The 18,214-nt window shown below is 41.5% G+C and overlaps 1 protein-coding gene across 1 annotated transcript in view; it reads right to left on the reverse strand.

The window, feature by feature from the left end:
- The window catches only part of LOC145394907 (glutamate receptor 1-like), a 142,174-nt gene that overhangs the window by 59,457 nt on the left and 64,503 nt on the right, over positions 1-18,214 (reverse strand). Inside the window, exons 5-6 of the mRNA XM_080268685.1 lie at positions 11,034-11,225; positions 8,802-8,909 (exon numbers count right to left, since the gene is read on the reverse strand). Coding sequence (XP_080124811.1) covers positions 8,802-8,909; positions 11,034-11,225 — 300 coding nt within the window. The remainder of the gene's footprint in view (positions 1-8,801; positions 8,910-11,033; positions 11,226-18,214) is intronic.

Raw genomic sequence — 18,214 nt, forward strand, 5'->3', positions numbered from 1 at the left:
TGCCTTACCCTGAATATTGCCCCTATGTTTGGTCTAAATCGGATACGAATTGCTTCAACTGACCTTGCCATGTGATCTTGCTTTTATATATTTTCTACCAAATACTAGATCAGTCTCTTGGTTGACCCTTAAACCCTGAATAACAGCCCTAACACCTGAATAAAAGCAATAACACCTTAATAAAAGCCATAACACCTGAATAACCCTGAATATGAGCCCAAACACCTGAATAACTCTGAATATTGCGTCTAACACCTAAATAAGCCCTGAATAAGAGCCCTAACACCTGAATAACCCTGAATAACAGACCTGACACCTGATTAACCCTGAATAATAGCCCTGACACCTGAATAACCCTGAATAAGAGTCCTAACACCTGAATAACCCTGAATAAAGTCTCTACCACCTGAATGAGCCCTGAATAAGAGTCCTAACACTTGAATAACCCTGAACAAGAGCCATAATACCTGAATAACCTTGAATAAGAGCCGTAACACCTGAATAACCCTGAATAAGAGCCTTAACGCCTGAATAACCCTGAATAAGAGTCCTAACACCCGAATAACCCTGAATAAGAGCCCTAACACCTGAATAATCCTGAAAAAGAGCCGTAATACCTGAATAACCCTTAGAGCCCTGACACCTGAATAACCCTGAATAAGAGCTGAATAATCCCGCTAATAAGAAAATGGGGAAAGGGATGGCACTGAAGAACTTGGCATTCAGCGTCTTGGCTCTGACGCAAATCCTGAGAAAGAAACATCAAAAGACACAAGTTGGAAATCCTACACATTCTAATTGACGTCTCTTGATCACGGAGAGAGAGAGAGAGAGAGAGAGAGAGAGAGAGAGAGAGAGAGAGAGAGAGACTAAAGTACAAGACAGCTAAAGTAGGGTAAGCAAGAGCCTCCCCAAACGTCCTGTGCTTACTTCCTCTGCTGGACCACCAAGGCATCAAAGCCTATTGAGAAACTTCAGTGGAGGAGGAAAGATGAAGGGAGAGAGGAGGCAGAGAGAGAAGAGGATGGTCGGGAGGAAGGAGAGAGGATGAGAAGCATAGAGGAACTGAGAGAAGAGCGAGGAAGAGAAGATGGATGGAGAGATAGGGATAGGGAGGGGGAGAGAAGAGTGGGAAGAAGAGGCTCGGAGGGCGGAAGAGAAGAGGGTGAAGGATGTACAGAGGACAGGAGGGAAGGTAATGGGCAGAGGGGCGGTGGAAGGGAGGGAGAGATAGACTGAGAGAAGGAGGGAAGGCGAAGGGAGAGAAGGAAGAGGCTGGAAGTCCGGCCTTTGATGTCGCTAATGAAGCGTGCTTAGGGAGTGGCGGACACGAAGACGACACAGAAAGTTGGTGCCTGTGTGAGATGACTTCCTGTTCCCTCTCCTACCGCCCCGAGAGGTGGGTAGGAGACACGGGAGGAACGGAGAGACTTGGGAGGAAAGGACGAAAAAACTGACGAGTGATACTGGGAAACAGAGAAAGTGACTGGGGAACGATGGATAACTGCGACTGAAGCCGAAACGGATTATGGACGACACGAAAGTTGAAAAAATAAAGTGTGTGTGTGTGTGTGTGTGTGTGTGTGATGAATAGGAAGTCTTTTCACATATTTAATCTAATTATCTTGTGCAACATTTTTTTTGTTTTTGTTTTTACTTTTGCATTCCTTTCGTTTTCCGTTGAACGATAAGTCACATCGAGTAACTATATCTATACTACTATACTGCACACACCTATGCTACTGATGTTCCCCTCAACCTCATCAACGAGCAATATTTTCCCCTGTAATCTTTTCGAACCAGGCATTTCTGTAGATATACTTCGTGCCTTACATTTTTGTCCCTAACTTTTTTCTTTTTTTTCACACAACTGCCTCCAGCGAGCAATATTTCTTCTGTAATTTTTTCATCCCAAATCTTTTTTTTTTTTCTTATGTGAGGTTATATTTCGTACCCAGCCTTTTTATACCTACTGCACTGTTTATACCGTCTTCCCCAAACTTGTGCTTCTGGTCTGTCTCTACCGCCTTCAACAGTCAATATTTCCCATTGTTACTTTCTGTAAATCATGCATTTTTTAAAATACATTTGGAACTCAATGTGTTTACAGTATGTCTCTCTGTGATAAGCAGGTTTCTTATTTGTACACACCAATTCTACTTGACTCCAACTTCTCATTTAACGAGCAATGTTTCACACGTTTTCAGTTGCAGTCTTTTCATCCACCCATTCATCCATCATCCACTCTTTCATTGATACATCAGGAGTGTAGGGGCCCGGGGATAGGCTATTACAGGCGAGTAACCCGTCAACCTCTGACTGGCATTATGTGAGCAATAAACCCATCACAGGCTAAATGACCTAGGTTACAGAGATGAGTACCGTGGCTAAGCGCCTCACACCGCATGTCCCTTTACCTTACCATACCATCCCTCGGATGTAAACCCTCACAGGCCACAACCGGTTGGAGAGTCTTAACCCACTAGACCAATAGCTATTTCTTTATATAATTACCATCCAGCGTAGTAAATGGTTTCCTTGTGTACAAGAAACCATGTGGCTTGTCATCCAGTGTAGGGTCAGCTAAAGGCAGTACTACATTGAGCGGATAGTGCGCCCCTGCATCTACCACATTTTTTTACAATGATATATTTCGTTACTAGTACTGTTACAGGTATTTTTTAACTGTCTTTTCGCAAACAAGTGCGACTGATTTTTCACTTTCCGTCTCCAGCCAGCAATATTTTCATTTTTCTTTCTCGTATTTAGCATTTTTCGTGGATAAATTTCGACCTTACCATTTTCTTTCAACATTTCATACTTTCCATTTCATTAATTTATACCATACTACTATATCTCAGTGTAATTTATTCATACTATGAGTTTTAGCTACCTATTAGCATATCAAACTACTCATTCTCAGTTTAAGTTATTAATATTAGGAGTTTCATTTTTTTTTTTTTAAAGAGTACTCAATATCATTACCGTAATTCACTTGTACTAGGCGTTATACGTTCTTAAAATCTTTTCATACTAATCACATCCTCAGTACAGTTTATTCATAACTGGCGCTATCCCTTTTTTTCAATCTTATATATATACTAATATTCTCAATATAATTTTTTTCATACTAGAAATTTTACCTTTTTTTTTCAATCTTTCCCTACTAAATATATTCTCTGTAATATTTTCATACTGGAGTTCTTCGTGGAGTCATATTTCTCAGCAGGTGCAACCATCATTATCAGTACGACGACAATCCTCTGTCAGCTTTGTGTCCTGCCTTAGATACTTCTCCCTCCTCCCCAGATGACAGACGGTACTCTCTTTTCTCATGTTCTTGTGCTGTGTTTCATATTGCTATTACATTAAATAAATATTTCACATAACGCCTTCCATTCCCACAGCTGGTGAAGAAATGCGGCAGAATTTTTGTTCATGGCTTCACTCATCATCCATACATTTTGCTGACTCTCTGATTCTACCGCTGGCTGAGTTACACATCCACTAAGCCCTACCGTTCGGTGTTATGGAGGTTGTTCGGAGCTTCGAAAACTATCTTTATAAGGGTGACCGATGGTTTCACATTGTTGCTTATCGCGTTTTTTTCTTTTGGCAATATTTTTGAATGGACAGCTTATTTCACATGTTACATATTCTTCCTTCATGTCATACTGATAAAATTGCTGGGCATGTACAATTAAGAGTAGTTAATGGAGGATATTTTCATACGTTTCGTTCACGGTTTCAAAATGTAGACGGATGGCTATAAAGGTAGTTTTTTGATCGTATGTACATAAGGAAAATTTTGATATGACACTGTTACTCGTGAATAAAATAAATAAATGAATAAATAAATAAATAAAATAAATAAAATAAAAACAAAGCTGCGAACCACCAACATCATGTCTTCGTTTGGTGTGCACCTTTAGTTAAGACATCCATCTAGTCAGGGAAAAAATTACAGGTTACGTAGAAATAATCCACAAATTCTCTCTCTCTCTCTCTCTCTCTCTCTCTCTCTCTTGAAAATCCGTTCCCAAAGTCTCAACAGTCCTCCTACGTGCAATACAGCTCCATATATCACTTTGTGCAATTTCCCCCGCATCCCTTTCATGTTCGCTACTGCAATGCCTTATCATGATGTACTTTCTACCCTCTCTCACTGCTAGGTGTTCCTCTTCCACGTATTTCTCGTCCTTCCTATTTTTCCCCGCTATCCTCATCTGTTCTCCCTATTTTTATTCCTACGATTGTCTCGTACAAGAAATTTTTCGCCAAGGTCTTTTGTACTCCTCTTGTCCCCAATCAAAGAGTTTTTACGTTAGGATTTGTTTTTCCAACTTGTATCCTATGCAATTCTTCAACTTTCCTCCATAGTTTTCTTTATATTTCACCTTGCGTTTTTTTTTTTAATCTATCACCCTACGCATTCCTTCACCTTTCACTTTAATCTCATCTCATCTAACAGTCTTTCATCCTTTTCCCAGTGGCGTTTTTTATTTTTGTGTCTGCATATATTTTTCCTACGGCCGTTTTCCCGTATTAAGCATTTTTCCCTTTCACTAATCCCTTGCACTGCACTTTTTTACCATATTCCACTTTTTCTGTTCCATAATCTTTCGTACTGTCTTTTACTTCCCAATTCTTTTACTCTTCACATTTTTCCCTGCAAGTAATCGTTGGCAATTCCGTCCCTTCCCTTTTTTTTCATCATAATCTTTCACAATTAGCTTTATTTCATTCTACAAAATCTCAGGATATACGCTTACTCCGCATCAACAATTGCCATGGGCTACTCAAAGACCTATTAAAAGATAAGCTCCTTGATTATCTTAGGCCCGCTTCACGGTCTTAGAAAATAAAGACCCTCATCTCTAAATGATGCTTTAATGAAACAATGTGTCAGGCATTCTGGCCATAATTACAATATTTCGCGTTACACATACCACTGCCGGTCACGATGTATGTATGTATAAGTATGTATGTGTGTCAGTATATACGTATGTAAAAAAAATCCCCTTCCCCGACAAACACTTCTAAAGGCACCTGTACACACGCACCCACTAGAGAGTCCAGTAGCTGCCATTCCGATCTTGGTCCAGACTGATACCCTCTGTGGGGATGCTTTGGCCATTTTTGTGCTCCTGCAACGGTGTGGTTTGGTGAAATGTGGGTGGCAAAGTGCACCGTGTTATGGCCTGGATTCAGATTTAGTAGTTAGGTTACGTTTGCATGAGAGAGAGAGAGAGAGAGAGAGAGAGAGAGAGAGAGAGAGAGAGAGAGAGAGAGAGAGAGAGAGATGATGTCCTCTGATGCGTGTTTTGGCCCCTTTTGTGTTCCTGCGACGGTGTCAACATGTCCCTTGCACGGTAAGCATATTCTGTACTGCAAAAATTGAAGACACTTGATTCTACCAACCGTAAGTATATCGTGAGGCTTCACATTTTATTTTCTAAACTCATTTTTCCTAGAAATACATGCTAACTAAATATTTGCAATTTTTCTGGACCCAATGTTTTCCCCCTCCCTTATCTTCCTTTTCATTCCTGTCTACCACCTTCTCCGTTTATTCATCCTCTTCTTTTTCCCTTCTCTTGTCCAATGCCCTTCTGCCCTCATTTTCCTTGCTTCTCTTCCGTTCTGTTCTTTCTTCCCTTATCTTGTTTTTCTCCATCTTCTTTTCTTCAGCTCTTGACCTGTCATGCATACACACCAAGTCTGGAACTACCTCACCGCTTCTTCTTATTTCTCCTGCCCTCCTTGTTGTTTCTGTCATCTCCCATTTTCTCTCTTCTTTTCTCTGTCTTGTCTTCTCTTCTATATCCTTCTTTCCTTCTTCCCTTCTAGAAACCATGTAATCGTTTCGTCTTCCTTATCTTCTCGTTTCTCCTATTTCTTCATCTCCTCCTTGACTGTCGTTACTCTTTCTTCTCCTGTCTCCCATCTAACCTTCCTCTTTTTGTTTTCATTCTTGTATTTCTTCCTCTTCCGCGTCCCTCTCCTTCTGTCCTTCTTCCCTCTGTACACACACCATGGCCAGGAGCCAACAAACTTTCTTGTCTTCATCTGAACCCTTGTCCTCATCTTTTCTTCCTTCTTTTGTATATTTTTTTTCTCGCTTTCTTCTTATTCATCCTACTTCTTATTCATCAGTTTCGTGTGTCTTCTTTTCCTCTCTTCGCCTGCCTCCCGTCTTCTCCTGCTTTTCGTTTCAGTCCTCTTTCCTATCTCTTGCTTTCTTCTCTCCTCCCTGTTCATTCCTTCGTTTTCGTTTATCTTCTCTATTTTTACCATTCATTTCTTTTTCTCCCTTTTCCATCTCGTTTATCTCCGGCGTTTTGTCTTCCAACTTCACCTCCTCTTGTTCTTTCTCGTTTTTGTATATACACCACCGTATAGACACCACGCTTGTAGCCATTCAGTCTTCTGTGTTCTCTGTTCTTCTTCCTCTTCTTTTTGCTCTTCCTTTCTTCTTGATTTCCCATACTTTTTCTTTCTCCTTTCTTCTTTCTTCTACCTCCTCTTGTTTCTCCTTTCTCGTTTCTCCTCTTTCTTCTAGTTAGTCCTTCATATTTCTCCTTTTATTCTTCCTCCTTGTGACCCCTTCCTTCTCATTCCTCCTCTTTTTTCAGTCTTGTGACTCATTTCTTCTCGTACTCTTGTTTCCCCCTGTACGTACACCAAAGCCTCGGGCCATCTCTCTCATCTGTCTATCTCAACCCTCCCTCCTTTTCTCCTTTGCTTTTCGTCCCCCTTTGTTATCCCTCCTTTCTCCCTCTCTCATCTTAGTTTCTCTTCTTCTCCTTTTGTCTTCCTCCTCCTGCTCCTCCTCGTTACCATTCATTCTTCTCATCTTTCCCTTCTCCCCCTTATCTACCTTCTGACTGCTCAATTGAATTCTTGTCTCTTTTCTTTCCCCTTCCACTTCACCTCCCTCCTCCTCCTCCTCCTCCTCCTCCTACTCCTCCTCTCTCCTCCTCCTCCTCCTCCTCCTACTCCTCCTCTCTCCTCCTCCTCCTCCTCCTCCTCCTCCCTAACCCACAAGGGCGGCCAAATTCAGTGCCTGTCCATAGCTTTTACTCAGTCACCCAATGTTTTGAATTATGAAACCTGGCAAGATGAAACCACAGAGTTTTATGAGCGTCACCTATGGGGGGTTTGTACTGAGGGGCGGGGTGTGTTAGTGGTGTGTCTGGTGTACGTCTGGAGTGTCTGGCGTGTGTTTGTGATGAATGTTGTCATTTGGAGTAGGTCTACGAGGTGTCTAAAAACAAACGACATCTTTTGTTATGTGTTGGGGTGAATAGGGTGAGGGTGGATGCGGCTCACCGATGTGTCCATTGTCTTATTTACTCTGCTTAACCCCCCTCCCTCCTTTTTTCCCTTTTCACCGTTTTTCCTCTGTCTGTCTGTCTGTCTCTCTGTTTTCCCTCTTCTCTCCCCTCTTTCCTTCTTCTCTCTCTCCTTTCCTTTCCTTCCTTTCCTTTCTTCTCTTCTCCCCTTTAGCTTGCTTTCCTCCTTCTTTCCTCTCTTCCTCCCGACAACAATCCCCCCCCCTCATCATTTGTCCGTACATAAGTCTCATCTGATCCTCTCCTGCCCCCCGCTCTTCATAATAGTGCCTTTATATTCTCCCCCATGACCATTTTAGAGTATCACCCCCCCCCTCTCTCTCTCTATCACACACACACACACACACACACACACACACACACACACACGCACACGAGTGTATAAATGGGTACAGGGTTGTCCTTCATTTAAATATTCAAGGAACTGAAATGGATGCATGAGAGACAACGAGAAACAAAAATGGTGATGAACTAAGAGAGATGAAAAAGTTGATAATATTAAGATTAAATTAACGAACCTCTTCATTAGCAGTGGTTAAAAACCCAGGTTCATCTGCAACGTGAATCTGGTGGACTGCACGATAAAGATACCGTTTTCCGACCGTCCATTCTCCTCCTCTCGGGTGACGTAGTTTAGGGACGTTTGTACAGCCAGGCAGCTTACCCGACCAGCTATATCAGTGCCATCACATGAAGGCATCCCTCTCCAACACCACCCCTTCACTATGATGACGTATTTTTTTTTTTCCTGGTACGTCTAGGCGACTTTATTAAACTTATGAGAGACTTTTCGGACAATGATTTCCATTCTGTGCACTGTTGTTGCACGTTTCTTTTTTCAATAAATTATAGGTTATGTAAAGTTTGCTTTCTTAGGATCAGGTTAGGTTAGTTTGTCAGCCAGTTTGGTTAGGTTTATTTTCTTAGTATCAGGTAGGTTTGATAGTCAGTTAGGTAATCTGTTAGGCTGGGTTAGATTAGGATAAGTTAAGTTAGAGTATAAATAAGAAACACTGGAAGAATGCACATCCTGGGAAAATCAAACTCATCACGGAATGCAACAATGGTATACAGAACGGAAATGTGGGAACTGGAGACGTTGGTTATAATTCCCGTTACCTCTCACTCTATGTTGGTAAAAATCGTTTGGAGTGAGCAAGAGAAAATTATAATCCACGATACTGGACTGAAGATGCTAATACTCACTTTGACGGTCTCTGTGTTGTGGGAGAGAGAGAGAGAGAGAGAGAGAGAGAGAGAGAGAGAGAGAGAGAGAGAGAGACAGACAGACAGACAGACAGACAGAGAATCAACACTCACTACACCCCCTTGACCATCTCGGTGTTTAAGATCATCTCCAACAGAGAGCAAAAAATAAGAAGTGAACGACGAGAGAGATAAAAGCTAATGATAAAGATAATGATATAAGATAAATTTCACACTCACTTTGACCGTCTCGCCGTTGAGTGTCATTTCCACCACGTCCAGTGAGTACAGCTTCCTCTTACCCTCGTACGTGAAGCTGATGTTGCCTGTCAGTCCCTCCATCTCAACCTGCAACAACAACACCAAGATAATGTAAGAAACACACCAACAATACCAAGATAATGCAAGAAACACACCAACAATACCAAGATAATGCAAGAAACACACCAACAATACCAAGATAATGCAAGAAACACACAACAACAACAATACCAAGATAATGCAAGAAACACACCAACACAACAGTACCAAGATAATACAGGAAACACACCAACAATACCAAGATAATGCAAGAAACACACCAACAATACCAAGATAATGCAAGAAACACACCAACAATACCAAGATAATGCAAGAAACACAACAACAATACCAAGATAATGCAAGAAACACACCAACAATACCAAGATAATGCAAGAAACACACCAACAATACCAAGATAATGCAAGAAACACACCAACAATACCAAGATAAGGCAAGAAACACACCAACAATACCAAGATAATGCAAGAAACACACCAACAACAATACCAAGATAATGCAAGAAACACACCAACAATACCAAGATAATGCAAGAAACACACCAACAATACCAAGATAATGCAAGAAACACAACAATAATACCAAGATAATACAAGAAAAACATAATACCAAAATAATGCAAGAAAAACAATACCAAAATAATGCAAGAAAAACACACCGATAATACCAAGATAAGGCAAGAAAACACAACAACAATACCAAGGCATCTATGCTCATTTTACTTTAACGACATAAAACTGACATCTCTTCATCTTGAATGCTGAGCTGTAACAACAGATAAACACTAAAATACGATACTAGTCACGAAGTAGTGTTGTGGAGTGGATACAAAACTTAAGCACTGAACTGTAACAATAGATTAGCAACAGAATATGATGTCTGGCACGAAGTAGTGCTGTGGAGAGGATGCAGAACTTAAGCAGTGTCTTGTTCTGCCACTCACCTACACGAAATGATCTCCAAAGGGACGAAAATCTGGCATGTTATGGTACAGAAGGGTATAGTGCAATAGTTGCCCTCCTTAGCACCACAACATTTCCACAGTGCCACTACTGCATATTACATATCATCTTCAGGTGTCTGACATCATCTTTAGCTATTCTTCCTTGACACTCTTACCCCGATCCATCCTGACATCCTGATATTCCACGCTGTCAGCTTAATTCTACAACCAGACACCCTAATGTCCCAAAATGAAAATCATATTTTACACCCTGACACCCTAATATTCCACGCTGACAACCTGATTTTACACTCTGACACCGTAATATTCCCCAGTGACACCCAAATTATACGCCCTGGCACCCTACCCATCATTCCTAGCACTCCAATATTCCACCCAGACAATTAATCCTATAACCTAACACAGACGTTCCCACACCATCACTGAAAAAACACCTACCTACCCACTTCATGCGCAGCACATACCACACTAAAACGCAGACACAATATCAACGGTGTACGGAACCTACAGGACAACCTCACAGGGTGGTTTTTACCTGTGGTCGACGGGTACGCCTGGTCAGGCGTTCCAGGGTTAAGCAATAAGACCACCACCACCACCACCATCATCAACAACAACAACAATAACAACAACCTCTTGGCACCATAATACTCCATCCTAGAGATATATTTTTCCTCTCTAGCACTGTAACATCTCTTCAGTACATATCTAACACCTCAACCACCTTCCTCAAGACCCTGGTGGTTTTTTGTTATTCACTCCTGACATCCTTCCTGCAAGTCCATCCTTACACCACACTATTCCACAGACACCCTAATTCTACATCCTGACTCCCTAACCACCATTCTAGACACTGATACTTCACTCTGGCACCCAAATACTCCACCCTGGCACCCTAATTACTCCACCCTGGCACCCTAATTACTCCACCCTGGCACCCTAAATACTCCATCCTGGCACTCTAATTACTCCACCCTGGCACTCAATACTCCATCCTGGCACCCTAATACTCCACCCTAGCACCCCAACACTCCACCCTGACAACCCTATTATTCCACCCTGACACCCTAATACTCCACCCTGGTACCTCAATACTCCATCCTGGCACCCTAGTATTCCATCCTGGCACCCTAATACCCCACCCTGGCACCCTAATACCCCACCTTGACACCTACTCCTGGACCCACCTTCCTCAAGTGCCTGGTGATCTTCTCGCCGTGCTCCCAGACGCTGTGATCAGCGTCATTACTGTGGCAGCTGATGATCCGCGGCGCCCCCAGCCCAGGAGACTCACCAAACACGTCCACTTTCTTGTGCCGTAGTCTGGTCAGCGCCTCAGCAACCACCCTCACCGCGTCGTAGATCAGTGCTGACTGGGCCTGAGGAAGAGAGGATGGGCTGATTTTTTGAGGAGGAGGACACAGTTCTTAGCATCAAACATGAATATCGACAAAGCATGTGGAAGGGGAGACAGGTTCAGTGCTGTTGGTGGGTGGGTGGGGCGAAAGAGAAATTGAAAGGAAAATAAAGAGACTATCATTTTTTCCTTCAAAAATCATACCGTCCCCTGGAAGACGACTCACAGCAGTCTAATGAAAATCAAGGTCCCTAACTGCAGGATAAAAGGAGGGGAATTAATGCAATGTCGATTATGAGCTGCAATTTAATATCGTTTGAAGATATACACAGGCGCTGGAAAGATGAAGGCAAATTTCTGAAAGTAATATACGAAGGAGCCTAAAATAATATACTAAGACGTTGAAACTATTATACCAGGGCGTTGACAGTAGTATATGAATCGTTGAAAGTAATGAACGAAGGCGCTGAATATACTATGCAGAGGCGCTCTAAATAACACAGAAGACGTTGAAAGTAGCACAGAAGGCGTTGAAAATAATATACAAAGAAGCCAAACGCAATATACCGTACGCAGGATTTGAAAATACTATAAAGAGGAGGGGATTATTTGCGTGATTTTACCCATGGTTATTTTACTGGGGGAAATAAGGGAGATTACCTCTCACTACGATACCTTCACTACACTACACTACACCACGGTACACTACATTACGCCACAGTACACAACACTTTTCACTACACTATGCTACACTTCAGTACATTACACTACAATACACCACACTGCAATGCACTGCACTTTACTGCACTACATTATGCTGCACTACACTACACACCACATTACACCGCACTACGCTGCGCTACACCACACTACACAACGCTACACTGCACTACACAGTGCTACACTTCACTACACTACACCACATTACACTACACTGCAATACACAATGCTACACTTCACTACACTACACTAGGCTATGGAATGCTACACTACACTACAATACACACCACACACCCACCCACCCACACAGTTAGTTAGTTAGTTTATTGACAAAAATTCTTCACATGGTTACATTTCGTAAGCTGATAAGTATCGCAAAGAATACAATTTTTGTCCAAACAAAGAACATATTTACATTAAAAGTAGAGAGGTACCAACAAACATTTGTCTTGTACTCCATTCCTTTGAAAAACATAGTTTCCAATTAGTTCCTTATTCTACAATAGTACAGTGTATACCAGTGAACTATGCATCTAGATTAACCTCCACTATGTACACATTATCACAATATTACCCAGAACATTATTTAATCGTATACCCTCAATGCATCATCAATATACTTACATAGCTCTTTACAGTTTTCTGCTTCATTAAGTAAATCAGTAAGTGACGAGAAATTTAACATTGTAAACCTACGGCGAAAATCAGCAGACAAAGGACATTCTAACAAAACATGAGTTTCATCTTGGACCTTACCCTCTTCACACTCACACAACCTCGACTCACGAGGTGTTCTACTCCACCTTCCGGTCTCAATCCTCAAATTATGTGACGTAAGTCGTAACCTTGTAAATGACCTACGTGTATGGTCAGGTATGTAGAGTTTACTTTTGTATATAGGATGAACTGTTAGGCCAGGGTTCATTACTGATCTATATGTCACATATTTTGTTGCTGAATCTGCTTTATCACCAATTATCCCCAAAATATATTCCATTGGGTTAGAGGTAGTACCACAAATAAGCGACTTTATTATGAATCTATATCCTAATGTATTGTACTGTCTGCATAAGTCATATACGTAACAAAGTGGCGCATCTGTATCACCAGATGTGATTCTTTCTGCATAAAACGTCTTCCTCTTCTTTGCAATAACAAACTTTATTGGAAAAATTCCCGACTCAGCCAAAGTTAGGTCTGTACTTGTATTAATTCTTACTCCCAATAGGCATTTTACGAGCTGATTGTACTGTCGGATTATTCGTTTTGGGTTACCTGTCAACCAAGTCTCTGCGCTATATATAAGTGCCGAAGTTACTGCTGCATCAAATACTTTACGTTTGTATATAAATGGCATGTCAGTATTCATTCCACAAAAAAATGGAAAACTTATTAACAAGAGCTGAATTGCCTGACTCATGACATGAAAGTACAGCACACACACACACACACACACACACACACACACACACACACACACACACACACACACACACACACAATTCTGCATGACACTGAATATTAACATATTCTTCTACCCCCTTGAATTTAATGAACATAGAGCTTGACAGACTGACATGGAATTAGCATATTTCTGACTTTTATGAACAGCCTCGATGTTGAAAAGTGAAATTATAAAAACGACCGAGTGAAAATGCCTTAATACATTTACTCAAACAGACTTTTTTTCAGCAGTATGGCAGGCTATATTTTATTCTTCATCTATCCAACGTGGCAACTGTATTAGAACTGAATGAAGGAGTATTAGCACCCACACTGACATATGGGCGCGAGGCTGGTGACAGGAAAATGAAACGTCAAGAGTTACAGCGGTGGAGATGGGAGTCTTGGGAAACGTGTGAAGACAATGGAAAGGATGGGAAGTAGTGTGATTCGACTTTAGGTGCCATATCATAGCACTAAAGTGGTAAAGGAGGGCTATATCCAACCCCTCCAATTCGAAAACATATTTTCTCTCTCTCTCTCTCTCTCTCTCTCTTATTCTAGGAAACAAATTAAATCGTCCGTCAGTACCAACAACAAAACAGTCCGGAAAGAATAAAGAAAAAAATATCCTCGCACTGAACTGGTAAACTTAGTAAAACTTCCACCATTTCCACCATACCACCAGCTTTTCCTTGACAAATTTCCACCACCTGGCACCACCAGCAGGTCACTCTACAAGCTGGCCAAACTTGTCATGCAGTTTCGTCACGGTGGGGGAGAGAGGAGGTCTGGGCGAGACGACACAAGGTTTACTGCAGAGGAATTTGTATAGTTCACCAAAGCAAGCCACTAAGAGCGTTGTGTGTGTGTGTGTGTGTGTGTGTGTGTGTGTGTGTGTGTGTGTGTGTGTTTGAGAGAGAGAGAGAGAGAGAGAGAGAGAGAGAGAGAGAGAGAGAGAGAGAGAGGCTGCCATGGTAACGGAAGACAACACCGACATTTAGGTAATACCACAGTAATCAAGAGAACCTTAAAATATAATTGTTGAATATAATCGCATCCCAAAATTAAGAATGATACACAAAAATGATACATATAAACAGCAAATCCACAATCCCTAAATAATTCTCAGCATTACCATGGATACGGGAAACAACACGGACAATTAGGCACTACTAGGACAGCAGGAAATATCATAAAATGCAATAAAATAGTATTCTCAAATTTACAGAAGCATAAGTCGCAATACCAGCAAAACTATCCATGAAAATCTTGTGTTGCCATTGTTGAAAAAAGAAAATCAACAGCTAGGTAACAGCAGGGCAATGAAGACAGCCGTAAAATATAGTCAAAGGGTACCATAAGGCTCAAACGAGGAGCAAACCCCAAATTACCTGATGATCCTCTGTGTTGCCATGGTTACGAAAAGCAATATCGACAATCAAGAATATCGTAAAATGTAATCGTGGCATATAATCCTATCCTACTGTTAAGGCCAACACACAGATCGGGAAAAACAGAAAAGCCCACAATACCCGAGAATTCTGCTGTACTGTCATTACGAAAACTATTATCGACTACCGGAAATATAATCGTGAAATATTATGTATGGAAACTATAATGGTCATAATAACAGCAAAACCAACAACGGCAATATAAACAGTCAAGATACTCCAATTTACCGTCAAAAATAATCGGCCCCCACAATTAAGAATATGAGTGGGGATGAGGAGACTGGCAAAGCTGAGAATACTACGCCTCTTAACAGGGTTATTGGCCTCTCAGCTGTTTCGGCGTGGCACATTACCCCGGGAATTGCCCCTGTAGCGTAGTGCAACCAGCTAAGACCACGCTAATCCACTGTAATGCCACTCTGATACCCCTCCACACCTCCCACTGGCACGCCATCCACACCACTTGCCAGGTGTGTGTTTGCTATTACCGTGTCGTATGCCTCTAGGCTTGGCTGACTTCCTTACACCAGTTCCTTGAAAATTTTTAACACCTTTCTACGTTCTTTATAACCACTTATTTTCGACCATGTTTATAATAATATCATCACAATAATATTAATGTGACACAAGAAGATAAGCTCGAGGTGACACCTCTTCTTTAGCTATTTCTTTTTGGATGAGGGTGGTTAATATCCTATTGCATATTATTTAGGCAGAGTATGGCGATATTGGAAGGATTTATGTAACACAGAGGAGGACAGTGAGTAATAAAAGAAATAAATCGTGCAGGAAACGGTGTTTGGGAGCTTCCTCGACCAACGACATACGGACCCAAGTGACAGCCGAGTTCGAGGTTGCAGTTTCTTTGCAATTTATTATAATGACCATTACACCTTCATATTCTGCTTCATTAGGCTTCCAGTCTAGGCATATGTTCGTATTCTAGGGGACGTAGGTGGCTTCGTGGCACCTGTGTCTAAGCGATTTGTTATGGACACTACACTGATATTGTCTTTTGTGGCATTTATATATTCCGGTTGGTGGCATCGAGACAGTCTGACGCAGGATTGTACTAAAGGATAAAAGGCGTCACATGGCCATCGGTCTGGGCAAATGTTCGTGTTCTAAGAGACACAGAAGGATACGCAACACCTCTTCCTCTGTGATTTATCAGGCCCAGTATACCAGGAATGTCTGTGGTATACATCCTCCACCTCCACGCAATCCACATGACATGTTGGGCTACTTGTCTGGGTGTATGGTCGTCTTGTAGATGACACTGGAGGTTTAACAGCACGATAGTTCTTTTACTTCAACTTGGTCCAAATTATTATCCTTTTGCAACTTATTTCACGTAGCTCGGTCGCAGAAAAAAAAAGACAATTTTTACTATATCCTTACGGTAGCACTTCTTCGTGACTAGTGCTAATGTATTGCCATACCTCAAAGATGGAGGGACCCAATTTTAGGTCAAGGTAAACTGAACAGAGTAGTTTTTTTTTTTTTAAGTTTTATGTTGTGCTTTTTACACCTTGATACTGTTTTTTTATGTTATACATTTCCATTGGCATCTGTCTGGCCTTATAATCGTGATCTAACGGACTAATTATTACATCTGAGTAAGTCCCTAATTTTGGGGTGGTTATGTATGGAACACCTGTAACTGTTACCTGTAATTAGCCTTCTCCTCACCTTAATTGGTGTAGATAACAGTCACACTGGATCAGGTATGCTGTAACATCATTAACACCACCGCTATCATCACCATCATTACTATCACTATAACCATCACCTCATCATCATCATTATCATCATCATCGCTCCAGAAATAATCGTCAGATCTTGATTCCCAGGCCAGTCAAGAGAACGTAAGAGTAATGTCTTTTAACCCAGCCTGTTCGTCCTTATAAAAGAAATACAGACCAACTACAAATTCTATAGATGCGTGTTGTAGTATGGGAGATGGTTGTGGAACGTGTCCCTTCACGACCTTGGTATACTCTTTTATTATTAGTCAAAAGCCTTCCTGTTCTTTTCTTAGTCTCCTCTTTCTCCTTCTTTTCTTCTCTTACTTCTCTTCCTCTTCACCTTCATTCACCCCCACCCCAACCTCAACATCCCTCCCCAATTTCCTCTACTTAAGCGAGGAGAATCATGCATACCTTTACAGTTATTTGGGCCAGCTTACAGGAGGCAGAGTATGACAACAAAGTCACACTACAGGTGAGAGAGGGGTAAGTCTCTCTCTCTCTCTCTGACCAGTCTTATGAGCTAGTTTGTCTCTTTACCCAACCGGGAATTTGGTAAACAAAGCTCGAGATGATATGACCGTTCCCAAACACATTATCTGAAGGAGAGAGAGAGAGAGAGAGAGAGAGAGAGAGATTAATATTTTACACATTATACATTTTTCAGGACGCTTAAAATGAGGATATAATTTTGTCTAGTTCATTATGCATATTCCAAGACATTTTATTCTTTGGTTATACGTTTTATATATAGGATAGTCCAATATAGCATCCTCTAATTTTGTGTTGTGGGGACGGCTCAATGTGCTAGTATGAGGAGCGTTGACATTTTGGCTATTTAATGAAAATCCTAATCAACAGTGTAATTAATGGACTCCAGGAAATGTCTCCTGAGCTGGTAAAGAGGCAGCCAAGGCTATATCTGACCCTGCTCGTTCAAAAAGGCATCTCCAAGGTTAAGGAATTGCGTCTGTTGGTAGCAAGATTTTTTTTTTTTTTTTTTTGCCTTCCGTACACGTACCCTTCTAACCCATCTAGGCCGAAAAACGGCGTCTGGCGGCAGCACGAAAACACATGGTGTCCTGAGAGATTTTCAAAGAAATTTCAGGAGGGTGGTATTAATTCTGAGAGACAATTGCAATACCAACGTGGGCCCAATTCTCAGCCGTCGTGAAGCTACAGTTACAGATGACCTATGGGTTAATTATGAGGCAGACCATTTACGCCCCTAAGATCAGCAGTAACTTTAGCTCCGAAACGGAAGACAACTGCACATACGGTGATCCATTTTTTTTTTCTTTAAAGAGCCTCAACATAACCTCCTTAGATATGTACTCCCCAAAGAAAAAATATATCGCTATACACACTGAAAAGGCCATTTCCACACGCTACTCAAATTCTCCGTAGATCAAATAAAAGTCTTTTGGCGTTAAGAATATACATGCCTGCCTTCTCCACACGCTGCTCTTGTTCTCCCCGGCATTAACAAACACCCCCATAACGGTTTAGCTACATAAACGAGAAACCACTTTCACGCAACACGATCCTTGGAAAAGAAAAATCTCTTATGTAAACTGAAATTAATACATAGTCACGCATGTAGGCAATGGCTGGAGTGCGCGCACGCACGCACGCACGCACTTAGC

The sequence above is a fragment of the Coenobita brevimanus genome, chromosome 1 (assembly GCF_032717465.1).
Source record: "Coenobita brevimanus isolate Jiangsu-jjx chromosome 1, ASM3271746v2, whole genome shotgun sequence".
Classification (NCBI taxonomy): Eukaryota; Metazoa; Arthropoda; class Malacostraca; order Decapoda; family Coenobitidae; genus Coenobita; species Coenobita brevimanus.